Raw genomic sequence first — 18,612 nt, forward strand, 5'->3', positions numbered from 1 at the left:
AAATCATGATTCTTGTTATTGGAGAAGTAATTATCAATTTATTATAAAAAAGGAAAGAAAGAAAAATGCCCAAAAACATATATAGTATATATAGTACATGAGGATTGGTAGATTGGAGAAATGGTCAAACACGTTCGGTTATATATGCACGACATGGAATGGTATGCTAATACGTACCTGTAAGTGTTGACATTATGGGGCATTAATGCGTGTGTTGTGTGCAACTTAATTTGTCTTTGACCCAATACAAGATAGAGATATGTTAGGTACCGACTTTTAAGTGATTTTCTACCTCCCACAGCAGCGCCGGCCTGTCATGTTATCGGTGCCGGCCATGAGCCTCCTCCCCTCTGTGAAATGGAGAAGATTTCCTCGTACGTACTCTACTCGCTTTGCCCCTAAATTCAATCAACAAGTCAAGCTCAAATACTTACAATTTGAAAGAATCTCTCCCCATTTATGCACTTTCATAAAAAAAAGTGTTACAGTTACAAATAGATCTTATAAAAGTAAATTTATAAATTAATATAATTTCATATAATATGTTAGATTTATTTTACAATAAAAATAATTTTATAATATAACATATAATATTAATTTATTTCAATTTATTAAAAAAAATTTAAAATTTATTTATAACTAAAGTATTTCTTTTTTATAAAATATGTAGCTTTTGTAGCTCATAACTCCCATTCCATTCACACAAACTTTTTATTTTTTTCCTTTTTATGGAAATGATTGGCAAATCAAGAAAACCCAAAACAATTGTTGCTACAAAACGTTGTTAAGGGTCTTGATTAGTACTTCCTCTTCCACACTGATCACACGTACACGCTAGCTCCGACCAAATAATCCAAGTGAAAGAGTAGGTACAGAACTTTGATTTTGTACACGTGTCAATCAATCAAGTTAGGCAGCCAGCTGGAGCTGTCCGAGTTGGATACTCCAATAAGAAACATAAGACCTCCTAACAATTTTACCGTACGCAGGGCACAATAACACATGTCAGGAACGCCGTTTTCCGTTACGGGGAACTGCAATTTGGTGCCGGTAGTTTGTGAGACACCCAGAGTACAAGCACGCATGTAACCGGTGTATCTAGCTGCGTGTTTACCGGATACGGCTGGATACGATTTGAATGCTGGGTTTGTAGTTCGTACCGTTGAAACACCTTGAGAAGGTGAGTTCAAAACGGCATCCCGGCTTTGACCAACGGAGAACTGATGTATCACTTTACTTCGAGTCCGAGAGTGGGGTTTTTGCGTGATTATTTTGCTCGAGTGTTCCTAATATGACCAATGAATGTATAAAACTTCTGTGCTTCTTTAGTGTCAGGGTCCATAGATAAACAAAAAGATATACAGCTTATTATTTTACACTTGTGCCCTCGTTGAACTGTTTCTTTAGTTCCTAATCCCTTGGGTGAAGGCTGCAGCACAGCCAGCTTCATACTCTGTTCTATATAAACCCACTTTACCGTCTTTCCTCCTCCCTCACGCACAACACCGTCTTCTCTTTTATAACGAACAGTCTCTCTCTCTCTCTCTCTCTCTCTCTCTCTTCCAAAAACTTCGAAACTACCTCTCTTTCACGGTTCCAGGGAAAAAAAAAAAACACCATGCCTGAGGCTCCAAACTGCCCATTGAAACCCACAGACCACAATCTTGCAGAGAAGAACAAGAAGACTCTTCTGTTCATTGAAGATATCACGACCAACGCTGACGAGGTTCAGAAGCGAGTTCTTTCTGAAATCGTCTCTCGCAATGCTAACGTAGAGTACTTGCAGAGGCACGGCCTCAAAGGTCACACTGATCGCGAGACCTTCAAGAAAGTCATGCCTGTGATTGCCTACGAGGATATCCAAGCGGATGTCACTCGCATCGCCAATGGCGACACTTCCCCAATCCTCTGCTCAAGCCCCATTTGTGAGTTCTTGACGAGGTATATAAATGCTACAAGAGTCCTTTTTTCGATGCTCGATTGTTTATTTGAGCTGTTTGTCATTTCTTTGTATAGTTTGGCATTTTGTGAATGATTTGGCTAAATGGGTTGTTTTCTGGGCACTTTTTGGCTTTGTAGCTCGGGGACTTCGGCAGGAGAGAGAAAATTGATGCCCACAATTGAAGAGGACATGGAGAGGAGGTCACTGTTCTATAGCCTCTTGATGCCGGTGATGAGCCAATACGTTCCTGACCTAGACAAAGGCAAAGGAATGTACTTTTTGTTCATAAAATCCGAGGCCAAGACACCTGGAGGCCTTTTGGCTCGCCCGGTACTCACTAGCTATTACAAAAGCTCCCACTTCACAGAAAGGCCATATGACCCTTACACAAACTATACCAGCCCAAACGAAACCATCCACTGCCTTGACTCCTACCGAAGCATGTATACACAACTACTTTGTGGCCTCTGCCAAAACAAGGAAGTCCTAAGGGTTGGCGCAGTTTTCGCCTCCGGCTTCATTCGCGCAATCCGGTTCCTCGAGAAGCATTGGGCTTCTCTTTGCAAGGATATTAGAACCGGAACCATCAACGCCCAAATTGCTGACCCCGTAGTCCGAGTGGCCGTCATGAACATCCTCAAACCTGATCCCAAGCTTGCAGATTTCATTGAGGTAGAGTGCGGCAAAGATTCTTGGCAAGGAATCATAACTAGGTTGTGGCCAAACACCAAGTATGTGGATGTGATTGTAACTGGGACCATGTCACAGTACATTCCAACTCTTGATTACTATAGCAATGGCCTCCCCATTGTGTGCACCATGTATGCATCCTCTGAATCTTACTTCGGTGTCAACCTTAATCCTCTTTGCAAGCCTAGTGAAGTTTCATACACGCTCATTCCCACCTTGTGCTATTTCGAGTTTCTGCCTGTCAATAGAAACAATGGGGTCATTAACTCTCCCTCCCTGCCCGAATCTCTCAGTGAAAAAGAACACAAAGAGCTGGTGGATCTAGTTGACGTCAAGCTTGGGGAAGAATATGAGCTTGTTGTTACAACTTATTCTGGTATATTTATCTTTTTTATAATCACTTGCAATTCAAGCATATAGTTTCAATTTTTTTTTACCATAGTGGAACTTGGTAATTGTGCTCTAACATACATCTGATATTGTAGGACTCTATCGCTACAGAGTTGGAGATGTGCTTCGAGTGGCCGGATTCAAGAACAAGGCCCCCCAGTTCACCTTCTTATGCCGGAAAAATGTGGTCCTCAGCATTGATTCTGATAAGACTGATGAAGTTGAGCTGCAAAATGCAGTGAAAATTGCTGTGAACCATTTGATTCCATTCGATGCAACTGTAGCTGAATACACTAGTCACGCGGACACTACAACCATCCCAGGCCACTATGTTCTATTCTGGGAAGTTAGCCTCAAGGGGTCAACCCCAATTCCATCCTGTGTGTTTGAGGACTGCTGCTTGACCATGGAAGAGTCCCTTAACACCGTGTACCGCCAAGGCCGTGTCTCGGACAAGTCGATTGGCCCTCTAGAGATAAAGATTGTTGAGCCTGGGACATTCGATAAGCTCATGGATTACGCCATTAGTTTAGGCGCGTCCATAAACCAGTACAAGACCCGAGGTGTGTGAAATTTTCACCCATTGTTGACCTCTTGAACTCGAGGGTTGTGTCAAACCACTTTAGCCCCAAATGTCCCAAGTGGGTTCCGGGCCATAAGCAATGGAACAATCAGGATTGAAGGAAATGAGGGACTGCGCACTAGTAGTCTTGGTAGCTTTCATGGAGATTCACAATAACTGTTTTTGTGATCACGATCTTAGGGAAAAACTATTTATCATTTTTAGGTTAACCTCGTGCTTTTATGTCTTCTGTTTTTTTTTTTTTTTTTTTGAATATTTTAGTCGTTGTCTAATATGCATAGACTTTGAATCATCCCATGTACAAAAATTGTTCCTGTTTTGAGGAAAGCTTCTCTTATTTTCCTTTAGGTCCTTTCTCTATATATGCCAGTCGTTTCAGCTGTTGTTTCTTGCAATAATCATCATGTTTTATGGGAATTTGATTCTTAAATTCCTTCCAGGAACCATGCCCGGCCACTGAAGTCTCATGGGCTACGTTACCAAAATGGCAGCAAGAAAGCCAGCTCCTCTGAACTCGTATATTTTTCTATAATTTTCAAGAAAAGGGCACCTATGTTTTCGGTAGTAATTGAAAGATTCAAATCAATAAAAACTTTTAACATTTTTATGAGGTGGGTACTATAACATTAGTTGGCTGTAAAAAAATTCTAGGTCTATCATTTTTCATGGACTTCAAATATTGTCAGGAAACAGAAGCATCTGTTTTCCTTTTTTTTCCTATGCAAGTGGTCAAATGATCCCCAAAATAATCACTATGTCCGTAACAAACAGAGAAAGGGACTAAGACCCGTCCATCAAACTGTTTCAAGAGACGACAAGGCGACGAATAATAATGATTGATGCAGCAAAACTGCAGCCTTGCATGTGCTTTGGTTGGTCCAGATAATTAGGGGCAGGGCTTTTTTGGCATAGGAAACCATATAATTTAGTCCTATTCCTCATTAGATTTGTCTATAAATAAAACCAGTGGCCCTATAATGAACGAAGAAGAAAAATGCAGAAACGTAATAGACAACGGATGAGGTGTCTATGACCATTTCCAATGGTTGATTGATAAACTAAAAGAATAGTTGATACGTATTACAATCCCATGCACCGAGTACCTCTTCAATCTCGATGAAGTAGGCTGCAATGCATATGTCAAAATGGCATTGCATGCCATGCTAGAATGCCTTTAGCACACCCATGCATTCAGCGTCTGAAGAACAGAGAAAAATGAATTCCACACCTCTGTGAGTGTTTCGAAAGTACACTAGGACCCATCTCTGTTCCGGCCACCAATTGCAATGATTTAGCAGGGCATTTGCACAACGAATCAAACGACAAGAACTGTGAAAGGGCAAGAAAGTTTTGTATTGGGGTGCCAGGACAGATAAGGTAAGAGTCAGAAGGCTGTTCCCCGGGTGGTTTTGTATGAGAAAACAAACAAAAACAGTTTCTGATTTCTGAAAATGTTCTCAAGGCTATGTCAGACAAAACAGAGTACAGCCCCCCCCCCCCCCCCCCCCCCCCCCCCCCCCCCCCCCCCCCCCCCCCCCCCCCCCCCCCCTGACAATCCCAGAAAAAGATAAAAGAGACAATTTTGCTGTCTCACAGGCACATTCTCAGGCTGCAGATTGGAAAAGCTTCAAAACCACTTACGCGGTACGCCTGAAGATAAGGTCTCTTTTGATTCTCTTCCTGTGGTAGTGCAAGCAACTGTATCATAGGCCTTTTGTCTTCTTCGTGATTTTCCATTTCCATTTCCTTACCGAGTATCCATGCGCACCACACCGCACGCAAATACATCTTCACGCCAATCCCACCCGAATGCAATCGGCGAGGAAATGCTCATTAACCATACATGCAGACCACATATACTTCCCATGATTTAATTAGACAAATAAATTACTTTGATGGAATCAATATAAATTTTACAATATATATTATATATATACACACACGGGAACTGTCCGGGATGCGTTAGCCCTTGGTACACCTGATTTAAATAAATAAATAAAAGTGAAAAAGTCAGTAGCTATTTGTCTGGAAAAAAAAATACAAGATTAAAGAAAGACAACAAATCAAGATTAAAAAAAATCTAAACTTCAGTAAAGTATTTAACCGTGGGGCTATTAAGGGCCTTTTGGTAAAATATGATCCTTTATTAAATTTTATAAAAGAGTTATACGTCAAATGGTCAAGGGTCTTAAAGACCTTTTAGTAGAACAAAATCTTTCATTAAATTCTACAAGAGAGTTACATGTCAAATGTTTAAGGGTTTTAAGGAACTTAATTTGTTAAAACAAGATTTAAAAAATAATAATAAAAGTAAAAAAAAATAATAAAAATTATTATTTACAGTTAGATAGCCACTTATTATAATAGAGTATATATATTTATATATATATATATATATATGTTGGGTGCAAGACCCAGCCCGATATCACAGTAAGCCCATGGATGCGAGCCGAAGCAAACAAGGTCGTAAGCGACGAGGGCAAGGTAAGAAAGGTGAGAAATGGAGAAGCAGATAGGCGAAGGATGATTGATTTTGATCCCTTGGCAAGGAATGCATACAGCCAAGCAAGGAAATAAAGATGCCACTGACTCCTACAAGGGTGATATTTTGAGCCATCTGATACATGGTGCATGGTGAGCATGAGGGTGATATTTTTGTATTACAATACTTGAATGAGTTTTGCTCATTGTTTTTGCTATGCCTATTCACACCAAAGTTCAACAGGTTGACTGAATGAATAACTATATAGCCATATTATACACTTCAAAATACACTTTACATCTAAAATATATGTGGTTATTCATTCAACCAACATGTCGAACTTTGGTGTGAATAGACACGACGAAGACCAGGAACAAAACCCAATCAGCTAATTTGATAGCTAGGTTGGGATGCTCGACGATTATAAAAGTCGGCCGCATACATCTCAAAGTTGTGACTTGGTTCTTGAAAATTATCATATTATGATTATAAACATTATGCAGATCATGTGTATAATATGTATTGTAAATAATAAAAAAATTATAAAAATGTAGACATAAATCTATCCATTTATAGTTACAAAAATAAAAATAGAAGAAAAAGAAAAAAACGTGGTTTAAGAATAAGATAAGAAATATTATTTTTATAAGAAAAGTTCATGATGCATACACTCAAAGTTTTATGTCATGCATATATGTCCATACATTTATTTGTGTTTACTTTTATATGCCTATAATATTTGTGGTATGTTATTTGTTTACTTATTAAGATTTCTCGAAATCTCACTGTGGTAGTTTCCATTGCTATTTCTCATCCGGAATGGTAAAAATTGTAACAAGATTAGAAAATCCCAATGGAATATTGCAAAATGGCAGCAAGTCCTCCGGAAAGAATTGTGCCTAAAATGGTTATAAGCTCACCCAAGCCCTTCATCTTGGAACACCTTGAGACAATTGACCAAACTATTACAGAGATACTTGATGATATAGAGGATTTCAAACGTCGTCACAATCGAAATAAAGATTGGAATCTAGAGAAAGAAGTGAAGCCCAAAACTTAAGATATTTTGTCGTATCTACTTTTTGAAGAACAATATTTTGATAAATTCTATGTTTGTGTTTCAGATTTTAGACTGTGCATATACTTAAATTTTGTTACATCAACCATTTTATTACATGTCCTGTAAAAATTGCAACAAAACAACTGAATATGGAAACGTATGATGATATCACATCAACTCCAATAGTCGCTTTTGGATCTGCAGTCATGGATATTCAATAGAAAATATATGTGATATTTTTTATGATCAATGAAAAAATCTTAAAATATAGATAAAACTATTACATTTCACAATTATATATATTAATCTATTTTTTATTATTACATATTTTTATAGAAATTTCTTACTTTTAAAAATATTTTTTCATATTTATGCAATTGGGCACACGTGCAATGCACGTGTCTGCCCTTTACTAGTTTATATATATATATATATATATATATATATATATATATATCTTATATATAATAAGCGGCTATAAGCAGGCAGGAGCTGTATAATTTTTATTCCAATTTTACCCCTGTTTTTATATTCTTTTTACGGTTATGTCCTTCAATTTATATATCTTCCGAATTTGTCCTTGTTTTTAAATTTGTTTTCCCAATTTTGCCCTCATTTTTTTATACATTTACTACCTCTGTCCTTCGTTCTTCTCATAAGCAGACAGCTGTTTGTTTATTACTTTTGCCCTTTTTACCCCTGCTTTTACATTTATTTCTCTTCCGTATCCCTACTGTATATTTCTGCTTTACTGAATTTACGGTCTCCTGATTTCTTTTTGCTCATCTTTTCCACATCTTTCTGGAATTCTTCCTCACTATCCACGTCTTTCTACTTTTCCACCGCTTCACAATATTCATCTTACTACATTTTAATAATATATTTTACATTTTTTCTTTGTCTTATCTAACGCTTTTCTGGTATTTTTGGATGAATTTTTGTTCTCCCGTTTTCGATCGTTTTCTCGATTTTTTTCCTCTTTGTGTTTATCGGATTCTAGATTTCTCTACCATGTTTCCCACCGCCTCACCGCTTGCTTTTTTGTTATCTTCATCAGATTTTGAATTTATTTATATTTCTTTACAGTCTTCGATTTCCTTTACACCGCTTTCACCGCCTATGCCACAGTATAAAAACAATTGTGCTGTTTCAATTTTTACGGATATTTGCAATCTCATAAAATCACAAATCTAACTGCTGCTTTCTGAGTTCTATATTTCATCCACTCTACTATTTCATCTGTGAATTTCAGAATATATTAGATATGTTCTTATTTGCTTTCATGTTAAATTAAATACGCTTCTGTTAATAGAATTCTTAGACAATTATGGCTTTGATATTTTTGAATTTATTGCTTCCAGTAGTTTCCATGCATTCATAGATATGCATCTTAGAAAATAATTTTCAGTTGGAAAAAATAAATCAACAAATGCACATGGTAGTTGGAGTTGTGCAGAGAAATAAATTGAAAAAAATATTACTAACAAAGATGTTCTTACGTAAGAACAAACTTGTTCTAACCAAATGTAACCAACAGAAATTAACATCTATTCATTCATATACAGATTCGCAATTGATGAAAAAACAAACAAAGGAAAATCGAACATGTGAACTTAGATGAAAAAACAAACAAACCAATATCAAGCATGTGAAGATCTGTTCAAATTTATAGAAAAATAAACATGCCAGATTAGATACAACACATATTGGTCAAACAAAATAAAAGCACTTGGAAAAAAATACTTCATTAACAGAAAAACATAAAGCTAACAAAAATAACTGTCTACATGTTTTGATGGAATATAGACCTCTATGTGGTTTCATACTTAAACTTAAATGCGAACTTTCCGAAGTTTATATGGAATAGTACATGGACATGCATATAAACAAAAACAAAAAACCCATGTGAAAAAAAAAAAAAAACAAAATGTAATAACAAGTGCAAATAGATCTGAAACATATCTATGTACAAGTGTGCCTAGATAAGTCTAAAACACACCTACTTTCTACATGAGCCTCAAAAAACACGGATTTATTTACACATCTCATAAACAAAAACAAAAAACCCAATTGAAAAAAAAAAAGGTAATAACAAGTGTAAATAGATCTGGAACATATCTATGTACAAGTGTGCGTAGATAAGTCTAAAACACACCTACTTTCTACATGAGCCTGAAAAAACACGGATTTATTTACACATCTCAGATATTTGCTTCCAGATAACAACAACTCTAATAAATAAATGTATACGTTCTGAGATGTTTGAAGAGTTGTTTGTTCTACATAGATCTAAAAATTTTTAACTTCTGCAGACATCTCTGAATCCATATGGCAGATAATAACAAGTGTAATAATAAATAACCCCTCCAGGGATTTACAAGACTCTAAAAAAAACAACTTCCAAAGGTGCACATGTTCTACATAATTTAAACATGTCACAAAGAAATAAATGACAACATATTACATGTCGCCCCTAAAACATATCAGAATTTATATTCCAGATAATAATTAATGTAATAAATTTATCTGCACAAAAAGAAAAGAACACACATGAACTACATCTATTCTTTTTCATACAAATTTACAATACAAGAAAAAACAAATGAAATAAAAAAAAAACAAACATAAAGTAATATACTGAGTTGCCAAAAAAAAAGTGAAATCTCAACATATTTTCAAACATATTAGAATCTATATTTCTAGATAATAACTAATGTAATAAATTTATGTACACAAAAAGAAAAAAACAGAGATGAACTACATCTATTCTTTTATATACAAATTTACAATACAAGAAAAAACAAATAAAATCAAAAAACAAACAGAAAGTAATATATCGAGTTGCCAAAAAAATTGTGAAATCTGAACATATTTTCAGACATATGAGAATCTGTTCCAATCTATGGAGAAAAAATAGCAAATAAAACAAAGAGAAAACAAGAATCATATATGAACACGATATCTTCAGATATATGAAGATGTCTTCAGAAATAAACCCACTTTAGAAAAAATATACATCTCCTAAGATCTGTGGGAAATGATTAACATGTGTTCATTTAACTACACATGCAAGATATACGAAAAACCACAAACATGAAAAATGAAAGCCCAAAAAAAATTAACAAATAAACAAGTAAATCCACTTCACAAAAATTACACAGCCCAACTCAAATCTGTTGGAAATGAAAAACATATGCTCATTTATATTTACAAATGCACGATGGAAGAAAAAAAAAAACATGCAAAATACACAAGAGCAGATAAAAGAAAAGCAACAAATCATTACAGAGAATGGAAAAAGTAAAGAAAAAAAAACCGTGAGATACGAACACGATCTCTTCAAACATTTGAATATGTATCCAGATCTACACGGCAAAAAAAAAAAAAAATCCCCACTCCAAAAAAAAAATAAACCTCGACTCGGATCTGTAGGAACAAATAAATTAACAGGAAAAAAATTATGAGAAAAACTTGAAGGTTGGCTCGGATCTGAAGATTTGTACATCTACGGGGAAATAAAAACTAAACAAAAATATTTACTCGATTCTGTGTGTAGAAAACAGAAAGAAAACAAAAGAACTCCAACAAAGCAACCAAAACATTAAAAAAAAAAAAAAAAAAACCCTAAAAGAGATATAAAGAGATAAAGAGATAGAGATAATAGAAATAGCCTCTATAGCCGTGTGGAGAGGCTTGTATTGCAGGGAGAGGAGAGTCGAATCTCCGGTTGTTGGGATGGCGAGCGACGGTTGGAGATCTCGAACCGAGAGGAGGCCTAGGAGACGGGAGGAGGAAGAAGACTAGGGAGACAGTAGTTTTCGAGAGGGATGAGAAGCTGCGAAGGTAGAGAGGTTAACATTCGGGAGAGAAAAATTTTTTAGATAAAGATGATAAGCCGTCGAGATGGGTGGGTGTAGATTTAGGGTTTTCTTCTTCGAGAGAGACGAAAAGAGAGAGAAGAAGACGAGGGGCGGCGAGAGGAAGAAATGTAGAATTGTACAATGCGATGTATTTATAGTCCCTTGTGAGTGTTAGGGTTCCTTGCCCTGAAAACGACACAGTTTTAATCCTATGTTCTCCTCAATACATTAATACCGATTTGTTGGAAATTAAAACAAAACAACACAGTTTTAAAGAAAAAGAAAATTCCTGTGGACATTAGTTATTACAAGTATATTTTAAAGTTAAAATTTAAATTGATAATAAATTATATTAAAATTATTGATAAAGAGAAATTTGTAAAAAAATAAATTCTAATATTCTGCAAAATTTATTTCCACTAAAAAAAAAACTCTTCTAAATACATAGTCATTTTTACTTACATAAGATGACAGTTGTTCATAAAATTTTATTTACATATGATCTTGGGCCTACATAAACTGAGTTATTGGTATTTTTTCCACCGGGTTCCAAATGAAAAAAAAAAAATTTGTGTGTTTGTAAACTTAGGTACTAACACATATTTTATTTAGATAAATGATTTGTACATAAGATAATATTAGGCATTTAAAATACCAAAAAAAATAAAATTTAAATTCCTCTTAAATTTTATTTATGTAAATGTATACAATAATAAATATTCTCAAATTTAATAATAATGTTTATAAAAATATAAAAACAAAACATGCCTTATGGGAAAAAAAATTAAAAAATGAAAAAAAAAATTTGCCCAGTTGAAAAATAGAGACAAAATAAACTTTAAATATTAAATAAAATAAATAAACATTACATATTCTTACAGCTACATAAAACTGTTATAATTAATTACAATTACTCACTATTTCTTCTATATCTACTTAGAATTTTAATTGTAAATAGTTTATTATCGTATTAGTTGATTTGATTTGAATATTAGACATCTTTTTTCCCTTTTTTATTTCTTAACTAAAATATTAGGCATATGTTACTAATTACATGGTATTTCTTTATGCTTTAAATATAGATAATTATTCTAGCATATACAACTGCCACGATTTAAATATAGATAATTGTTCTAGCATTCAAAATTTAAGATCATAACATATATGTCGAAAAAAAAAACCCACATGTCATATAAAAATAATATTGACATTTCAGACTGAAAAAATCTTAGAATTAAGACTTTGATATGTCGGAAAAAGTTTAACACAGTATACATATGCGTCAGAAACAAATAAATGTTCACGCCTCATAAAAATTTTATACCCACATCTTGGACTTAACATCTAAAATTTTAAGTTTAAAACAATGAAATTCAACTTAAGATTCAGATTAGCTATTTCATAGTCATAACATAGAAAGTTTAACTATAAAATAACAGATTTATACTTATAGTTTTTAGAATTTTTCTTAACTCTTCGCAATACATGTTATAAACATATTATGCATAATATTTATAATTATACTATGACAACTTATAAAAAGTAAGTTGTAACTTTAGAATGTATGCGATCGACTTCTATAACCGTCGAGCATTCGAACTTAACTATCAAAGGAACTGAATGGATTTTGCTCCTATTATGACCAGCTCTATTGACACTAAAGTTTGCCATGTTGATCGAATAAATAGAGACATACATTTGACATATAAAGTGTATGTTGAATTGTATAATATAGCTATATAACTATTTCATCCACTTAATCTATGTGGTTATTCATTCAACGAATATGTCAAACACTGTTGTGAATTGGCAAGACGAAAAATTCAAACAAAACCCATTCAACTACTTCCACAAGTAGATAGAAATGCTCGACGATTATAAAAGTCGGTCACGTATGCCTCAAAGTTGTGCTTCATTTCTTGTAAGTTATTATGTTATAGCTATAAACATTATACATATCACATGTATGATATGTATAATATGTATTGTAAAAAAAAAATTATAATTATATAATTAAATTATTTACCACTAAACAATTTCTGTTAGATGAGAAAAAAATATAGAAAAAAAAATATATATATATATATATAGGCAAAGAAAACAAAAAAAATTAAGATATTGTGGAAGTTTTATTTTAAATCTAACAATTTTTCGTCATTATATAATTTTTCTCCCTCCCTTTTATAATTAGATAGTCACTTATTATAGTTAAATTTGAATATAAAATATTATTACATTATATTCTAATATGTTTGTGTAACTTTATTTAACAAAACACAAAATATTATTACAATAATTATGTGATCTTATATAATATATTTCTTTACAAGAGAGATTTTGCTCTTGTCACTTTCTGCTTCTCTTCCTATTCGTTGTTCGCCTTTATTTCTGCTAACATTTTATTTGCCAGTATCTCCGGGTATGTATTAATACTATTCATACAAATAAATGTTATTTCTCTATATCTTATAATATTTAATGCATTTATTCCTACAATGCAGTTTACAAATATGTGAAATTGTGATTATTAGTTAGAACTTCTCACTATTTGCTCTATTTGTCATAAAATTTTTATTTATGAACAGTTCAATTTGATTTTAATATTATTTATACCTTTTTGCTTCTATAATATTTATTTATGTTATAAATGTTGATAATTATACTATTTAGTTTTTCCATTCTTCCTTCTGTACTTTGTATGTTTATGTGTTTAACAAATTGTTATTAATCTCCTATTAGTTTGTAAGATTGCTGGGCATTCCTACCTTCTAATAAAAATACCAACTGGTAGGTCAATCTTATTTAAAAAAAATTAAATATTTATTAAAACTTTTGTAATTAATTTATACCTAACATTATTTAAAATTAACTTCTGAAGAACATGGAGAAAATGCTACCAAAAAAAATTGGTACAATGCCCAATCAGAGGAGAAGAGAGAAGAAATACGCCGAATGAAGAGACAAAGGTATGCTGAGCTAAAACAAAGTCAAAATAAGAGAAATCAAATAGAAACAAGATCCTATCATATTTTATCTTACACTTCAAGAGATGATGGAATTGTTTCTATAAGAGAAATTGGATCTTCTTCGAACGCTCACAATTCTGACAATACTATGAATACAAATAAATCTACTCCTGAAAGGTTAAGGCCTTTTACCTCTAACAGTTTTGTCAGCATTCCAACAGGTAATACTTCTTTTAGACAAGTACTGAAAACTATCTTTTTGGAGCCATACTATCTACCATCAGTTACTTTATGTCAATATTGTGGAGCAAAAAGATTTCATCATGAGCCAAATAGATTTTGTTATGCTGATGGGACAATAGCATTGACTTGTAGTCGGATTTCAGATGAGCTTTATCAATTGTTTACTTCTGATTGTATTAAGTCTGAAAATTTCCGTACATATGTACGTACATACAATAATAAATTTGCTTTCACGTCTTTTGGAGTTAAATTTGATACAAACTTATGCAGAAGAAACAGAGGAATTTACACATTTCGAGTTCAAGGACAAATATATCACTACATTAACAATCTAATCCCTGAAGATGGAAATCCTTCGTACTTACAACTATATTTCTATGACACTGAACATGAGCTAAACAACTGTATAAACAATGCAGAAAGATTGGATGCTTCTATCATTGTTAAGTTGATGAGTATACTTAATGTTAATCCATACTGTCGTTTCTTTCGAATACTGAACAACATTCCAAATCTAGAAAACCATACAATCCGTATAAGATCAGATGTTGATCTAGACCAGCGTGTTTACAATGCTCCCTCAGTATCACAAGTTGCAGCTATATGGATAGAAATTGACACATGTACTGAACAAAAAGGCCGAGATATTATTGTCTTCAACCAAGCAGGTGGTAGTCATATTATTCACTATTATTTTAGTTGTTATGATCCATTACAATATCCACTACTGTTTCCTTTCGGTAACTCGGGTTGGCATCAAGGAATCAAGAAAGTCGAAAGAGGGACAATATCATTAAACACTCAAACATTAGAAGCCTGTTGTATTGAACATTCAAATAGCGCAGAAGAATTTCTTCGGAATGAACAAATACTGATGGAACAAAAGAAGAAAGTGCCAACAGTTTATTGTCGTGAATATTATTGTTTTAGACTACAAATGAGAGACACATATAGATCAATTTTATTATTATCTGGTCGTTTGCTACAACAATTTGTTGTTGACATGTACATTAAAATAGAAACATCGAGATTAGATTATTTTCGTTCAAAACAACATGAAATTAGATCAGATGTATATCAAGGCATTGTAGATAGTATTTCAATTGGAGAAACTAATGCTTCTAAGATTGGAAAACGCATTATCTTACCTTCATCTTTTATTGGAGGTCCAAGAGATATGCGTAAAAAATACATTGAAGCAATGGCTTTAGTTCAACGTTTCGGCAAACCTGACATTTTCTTGACTATGACATGCAATCCAAACTGGAATGAAATCTTAGAACAACTAAAACCACATGAAGAAGCTCAAAATTGTCCTGATTTAATTGCAAGAATCTTTAGAGCAAAGTTAGAAGATTTAAAAAATGATCTGTTCAAGCAACAAATTTTTGACAAAGTTGCAGCATATGTATACACTATTGAACATCAAAAAAGAGGCTTACCTCACGTTCATTTCCTAATTATACTTCAGAGAGATTGGAGAATTTATGCCCCTTAAACTTTTGATGAAATTGTTTCAGCAGAAATACCTGATAGAACAAGTAATTTACACTTATATAAGGTCGTGGTTAAACATATGATCCATGGTCCTTGCGGAATATTGAATCCAACGAATATATGCATGAAAAAAAATGGCATTTGTAAAAACCAATACCCCAAAGAATTTGCACCTACAACAACTATTGGAACTGATTGTTTTCCACTGTATAGGTGTCGGCACAACGGAATCACTGCTAAAATTAGAGGACAAATTTTAGACAACCGATGGGTCGTTCCTTACAATCCGTACCTTCTTTCCAAATATAATTGTCATATTAACGTTGAAATTTGTTCTACAATTAAAGCTGTTAAATATTTGTATAAATATATTTATAAATGACACGATCGCATTGCTTTCAATATTATAAATGAAGAAAATAACGAACAAATTGATGAAATCAAACAATTTCAAACAGCCAGATGGATTACTCCACCAGAAGCAATGTGGAGAATATATGGTTTCACACTTAATGAAATGTATCCATTAGTTTTAGTTTGCATTTACACCTTGAGAATCAACATTTAGTATCTTTTCGTGCGCATCAAAATCTAAATACTGTTTTAAACTCAAGTCTGTCGAATAGATCAATGTTAACACAAATCTTTTATAGGAATCAAATCGACGAAAATGCCCGAAATTTGTTATATAGAGAATTTTCTGAAAAAATTGTTTGGAATCCAGAATATAAAATTTGGACCCCAAGAAAGAAGAAAATTGTTATAGGTCGAATTATTACAGCTAATCCATTTGAATGTGAAAGATATTATTTGCGAATACTATTAAATCATATTAGAGAACCAACATCGTTTGAGAAATTAAGAACAGTTAATGGCATCGTCCTACCAACATATCGCGAAGCAGTTGCTTCACATGGTTTATTAGATAAAGATAGCAGTTTGGAAGATTGTTTAGAAGAAGCCTGTCTGTATCAAATACCAAATAGTTTAAGGCGTCTTTTCTCAACAATTTTAGTATATTGCAATCCTACAAATCCAAAAGAACTCTGGGAACGATTTGAAAAAGAAATGTCTATAGATTTTATTGCAAGAAACATACCATTAGGAACAGTTAGAAGAATGGTTTTACAAAATATTGTTTGCACACTTGAATCTATGGGAAGAAATATAAACATGTATCATTTCGCTCCTACTGATACATTTTACGACGTCGAAGAATTTATCAATAGAGAAATTGATGACGAGCGAGCTGTCACAATTCTAGAAGAAGACCTACTTGCATCAAATTCCTTAAATTCGGAACAAAAGAATGCATATAACTTGATACTACAAACCTTACTGTCAAATGAATCTGATGCATTTTTCATTGACGGTCCTGCTGGTACTAGTAAAACTTTTTTATACAAAGCTCTTCTAGCTACAATCAGATCAAAAAATATGATAGCACTTGCAGTTGCATCATCAGGCGTTGTTGCATCAATCTTACCTGGAGGACAAACAACACACTCAAGATTTAAGATTCCATTAAATGCAGATAAAGATAGCACTTGTAATGTCGTCAAACAAGGAAGTCTTGCTAAATTGTTACGTCTTACAAAGTTAATTATATGGGATGAGGCACCTATGTCTACAAAATATTCCATAGAAGCTTTGGATAAAATGTTACGAGACATAAACGATATAGATCTCCCTTTTGGTGGCAAAGTTATTGTTCTCGGTGGAGACTTTCGACAAATACTACCTGTGATTCGTAAGAGTACAAAAGAACAACAAATCGATGCAAGTTTGGCTTCTTCTTACATATGGTTAATCTTGAAAAAAATCAAATTAACAGAAAATATGAGAGCTAGATTAGATCTTGATTTCTCTCAATATCTGATTGAAGTTGGCAATGGTAATGCTCCAATAACAATTGATGAAAATATCAAGATTTCACAACAAATGATTGTCCCTTATAACAACGAAGTTGAATCTCTAAATTCTCTGTTAGATGTTGTTTATGGGAATATGTCAAACTATTCAAACAATTTAACAGAAATGGCAAATCGGGCTGTGTTAACTCCAAAAAATCGATCAGTTGACGAAATAAATGATATTCTCATTGACAGATTCCCTGGCGATATAATACGATATTATAGTTTTGACGAGACAGTTGATGCATCTAAACAGGGAATTATGAAAGATTTCTTAAATACATTAACACCGAATGGATTACCACCACACGAATTATTACTTAAGAAAAACTGTCCTATTATGTTAATTAGAAATATTAATCCTTCATAGGGTTTATGCAATGGAACACGGTTGACATGTTGTAATTTTAGTCGCAATATGATCGACGCACAAATTTCGTCTGGCCACTACTGTGGTAAAAGAGTTTTTATATCTAGAATTCCATTCTTACCGAAAATAAATGAAACTAATGGCTTCCCATTTAAAAGAACATAATTTTCTATTAGATTGAGTTTTGCAATGATAATAAATAAATCACAAGGACAAATGTTAAATTTTGTTGGAATATATTTACCAGAACCTATTTTCTCACATGAACAATTGTATGTTGCACTATCGAGAGCTAGAACTTCTGATTCAGTAAAATTGCTTATAAGACCAACATCAAGTACTATTTGTGAAATAGATTATACAAAAAGTATTGTATATAGAAATTTCTTGAAATTAACAAATTCATTGTGATATAATGTAAGTGTTTAGATTCTTTTAATGTCGTTATTATTTATAATCTTGCTAATTTAATTTATTAATATTATAGAGTTTATGCAATGTATTAACATTTATCAATTTTCTCTACTTTATTTGCAGTAAACATGCGGACTATCTATAGATCTATTAAAGATATCACTCAAAATACCAGAAATTGAAAAATAAAAATGATTGTTGC

The 18,612-nt window shown here is 33.1% G+C and overlaps 2 protein-coding genes across 2 annotated transcripts; both read left to right on the forward strand.

The window, feature by feature from the left end:
• Window positions 1–1,477: 1,477 nt before the first annotated feature.
• On the forward strand, window positions 1,478–3,952 carry LOC121237445 (indole-3-acetic acid-amido synthetase GH3.6-like). Its single transcript, XM_041134180.1, is given in 4 exon segments — window positions 1,478–1,941; window positions 2,080–3,008; window positions 3,118–3,576; window positions 3,579–3,952. Coding segments are annotated over 4 exon segments (1,836 nt in total). The 5' UTR covers window positions 1,478–1,618; the 3' UTR covers window positions 3,704–3,952.
• A 12,934-nt stretch (window positions 3,953–16,886) lies between these two features.
• On the forward strand, window positions 16,887–17,996 carry LOC121236699 (ATP-dependent DNA helicase PIF2-like). Its single transcript, XM_041133129.1, has one exon. The coding sequence runs from the start codon at window positions 16,887–16,889 to the stop codon at window positions 17,994–17,996; it is 1,110 nt and encodes a 369-aa protein (XP_040989063.1).
• Window positions 17,997–18,612: the final 616 nt, after the last annotated feature.

Source organism: Juglans microcarpa x Juglans regia, chromosome 6S (genome assembly GCF_004785595.1).
Source record: "Juglans microcarpa x Juglans regia isolate MS1-56 chromosome 6S, Jm3101_v1.0, whole genome shotgun sequence".
NCBI classification, from domain to species: domain Eukaryota; kingdom Viridiplantae; phylum Streptophyta; class Magnoliopsida; order Fagales; family Juglandaceae; genus Juglans; species Juglans microcarpa x Juglans regia.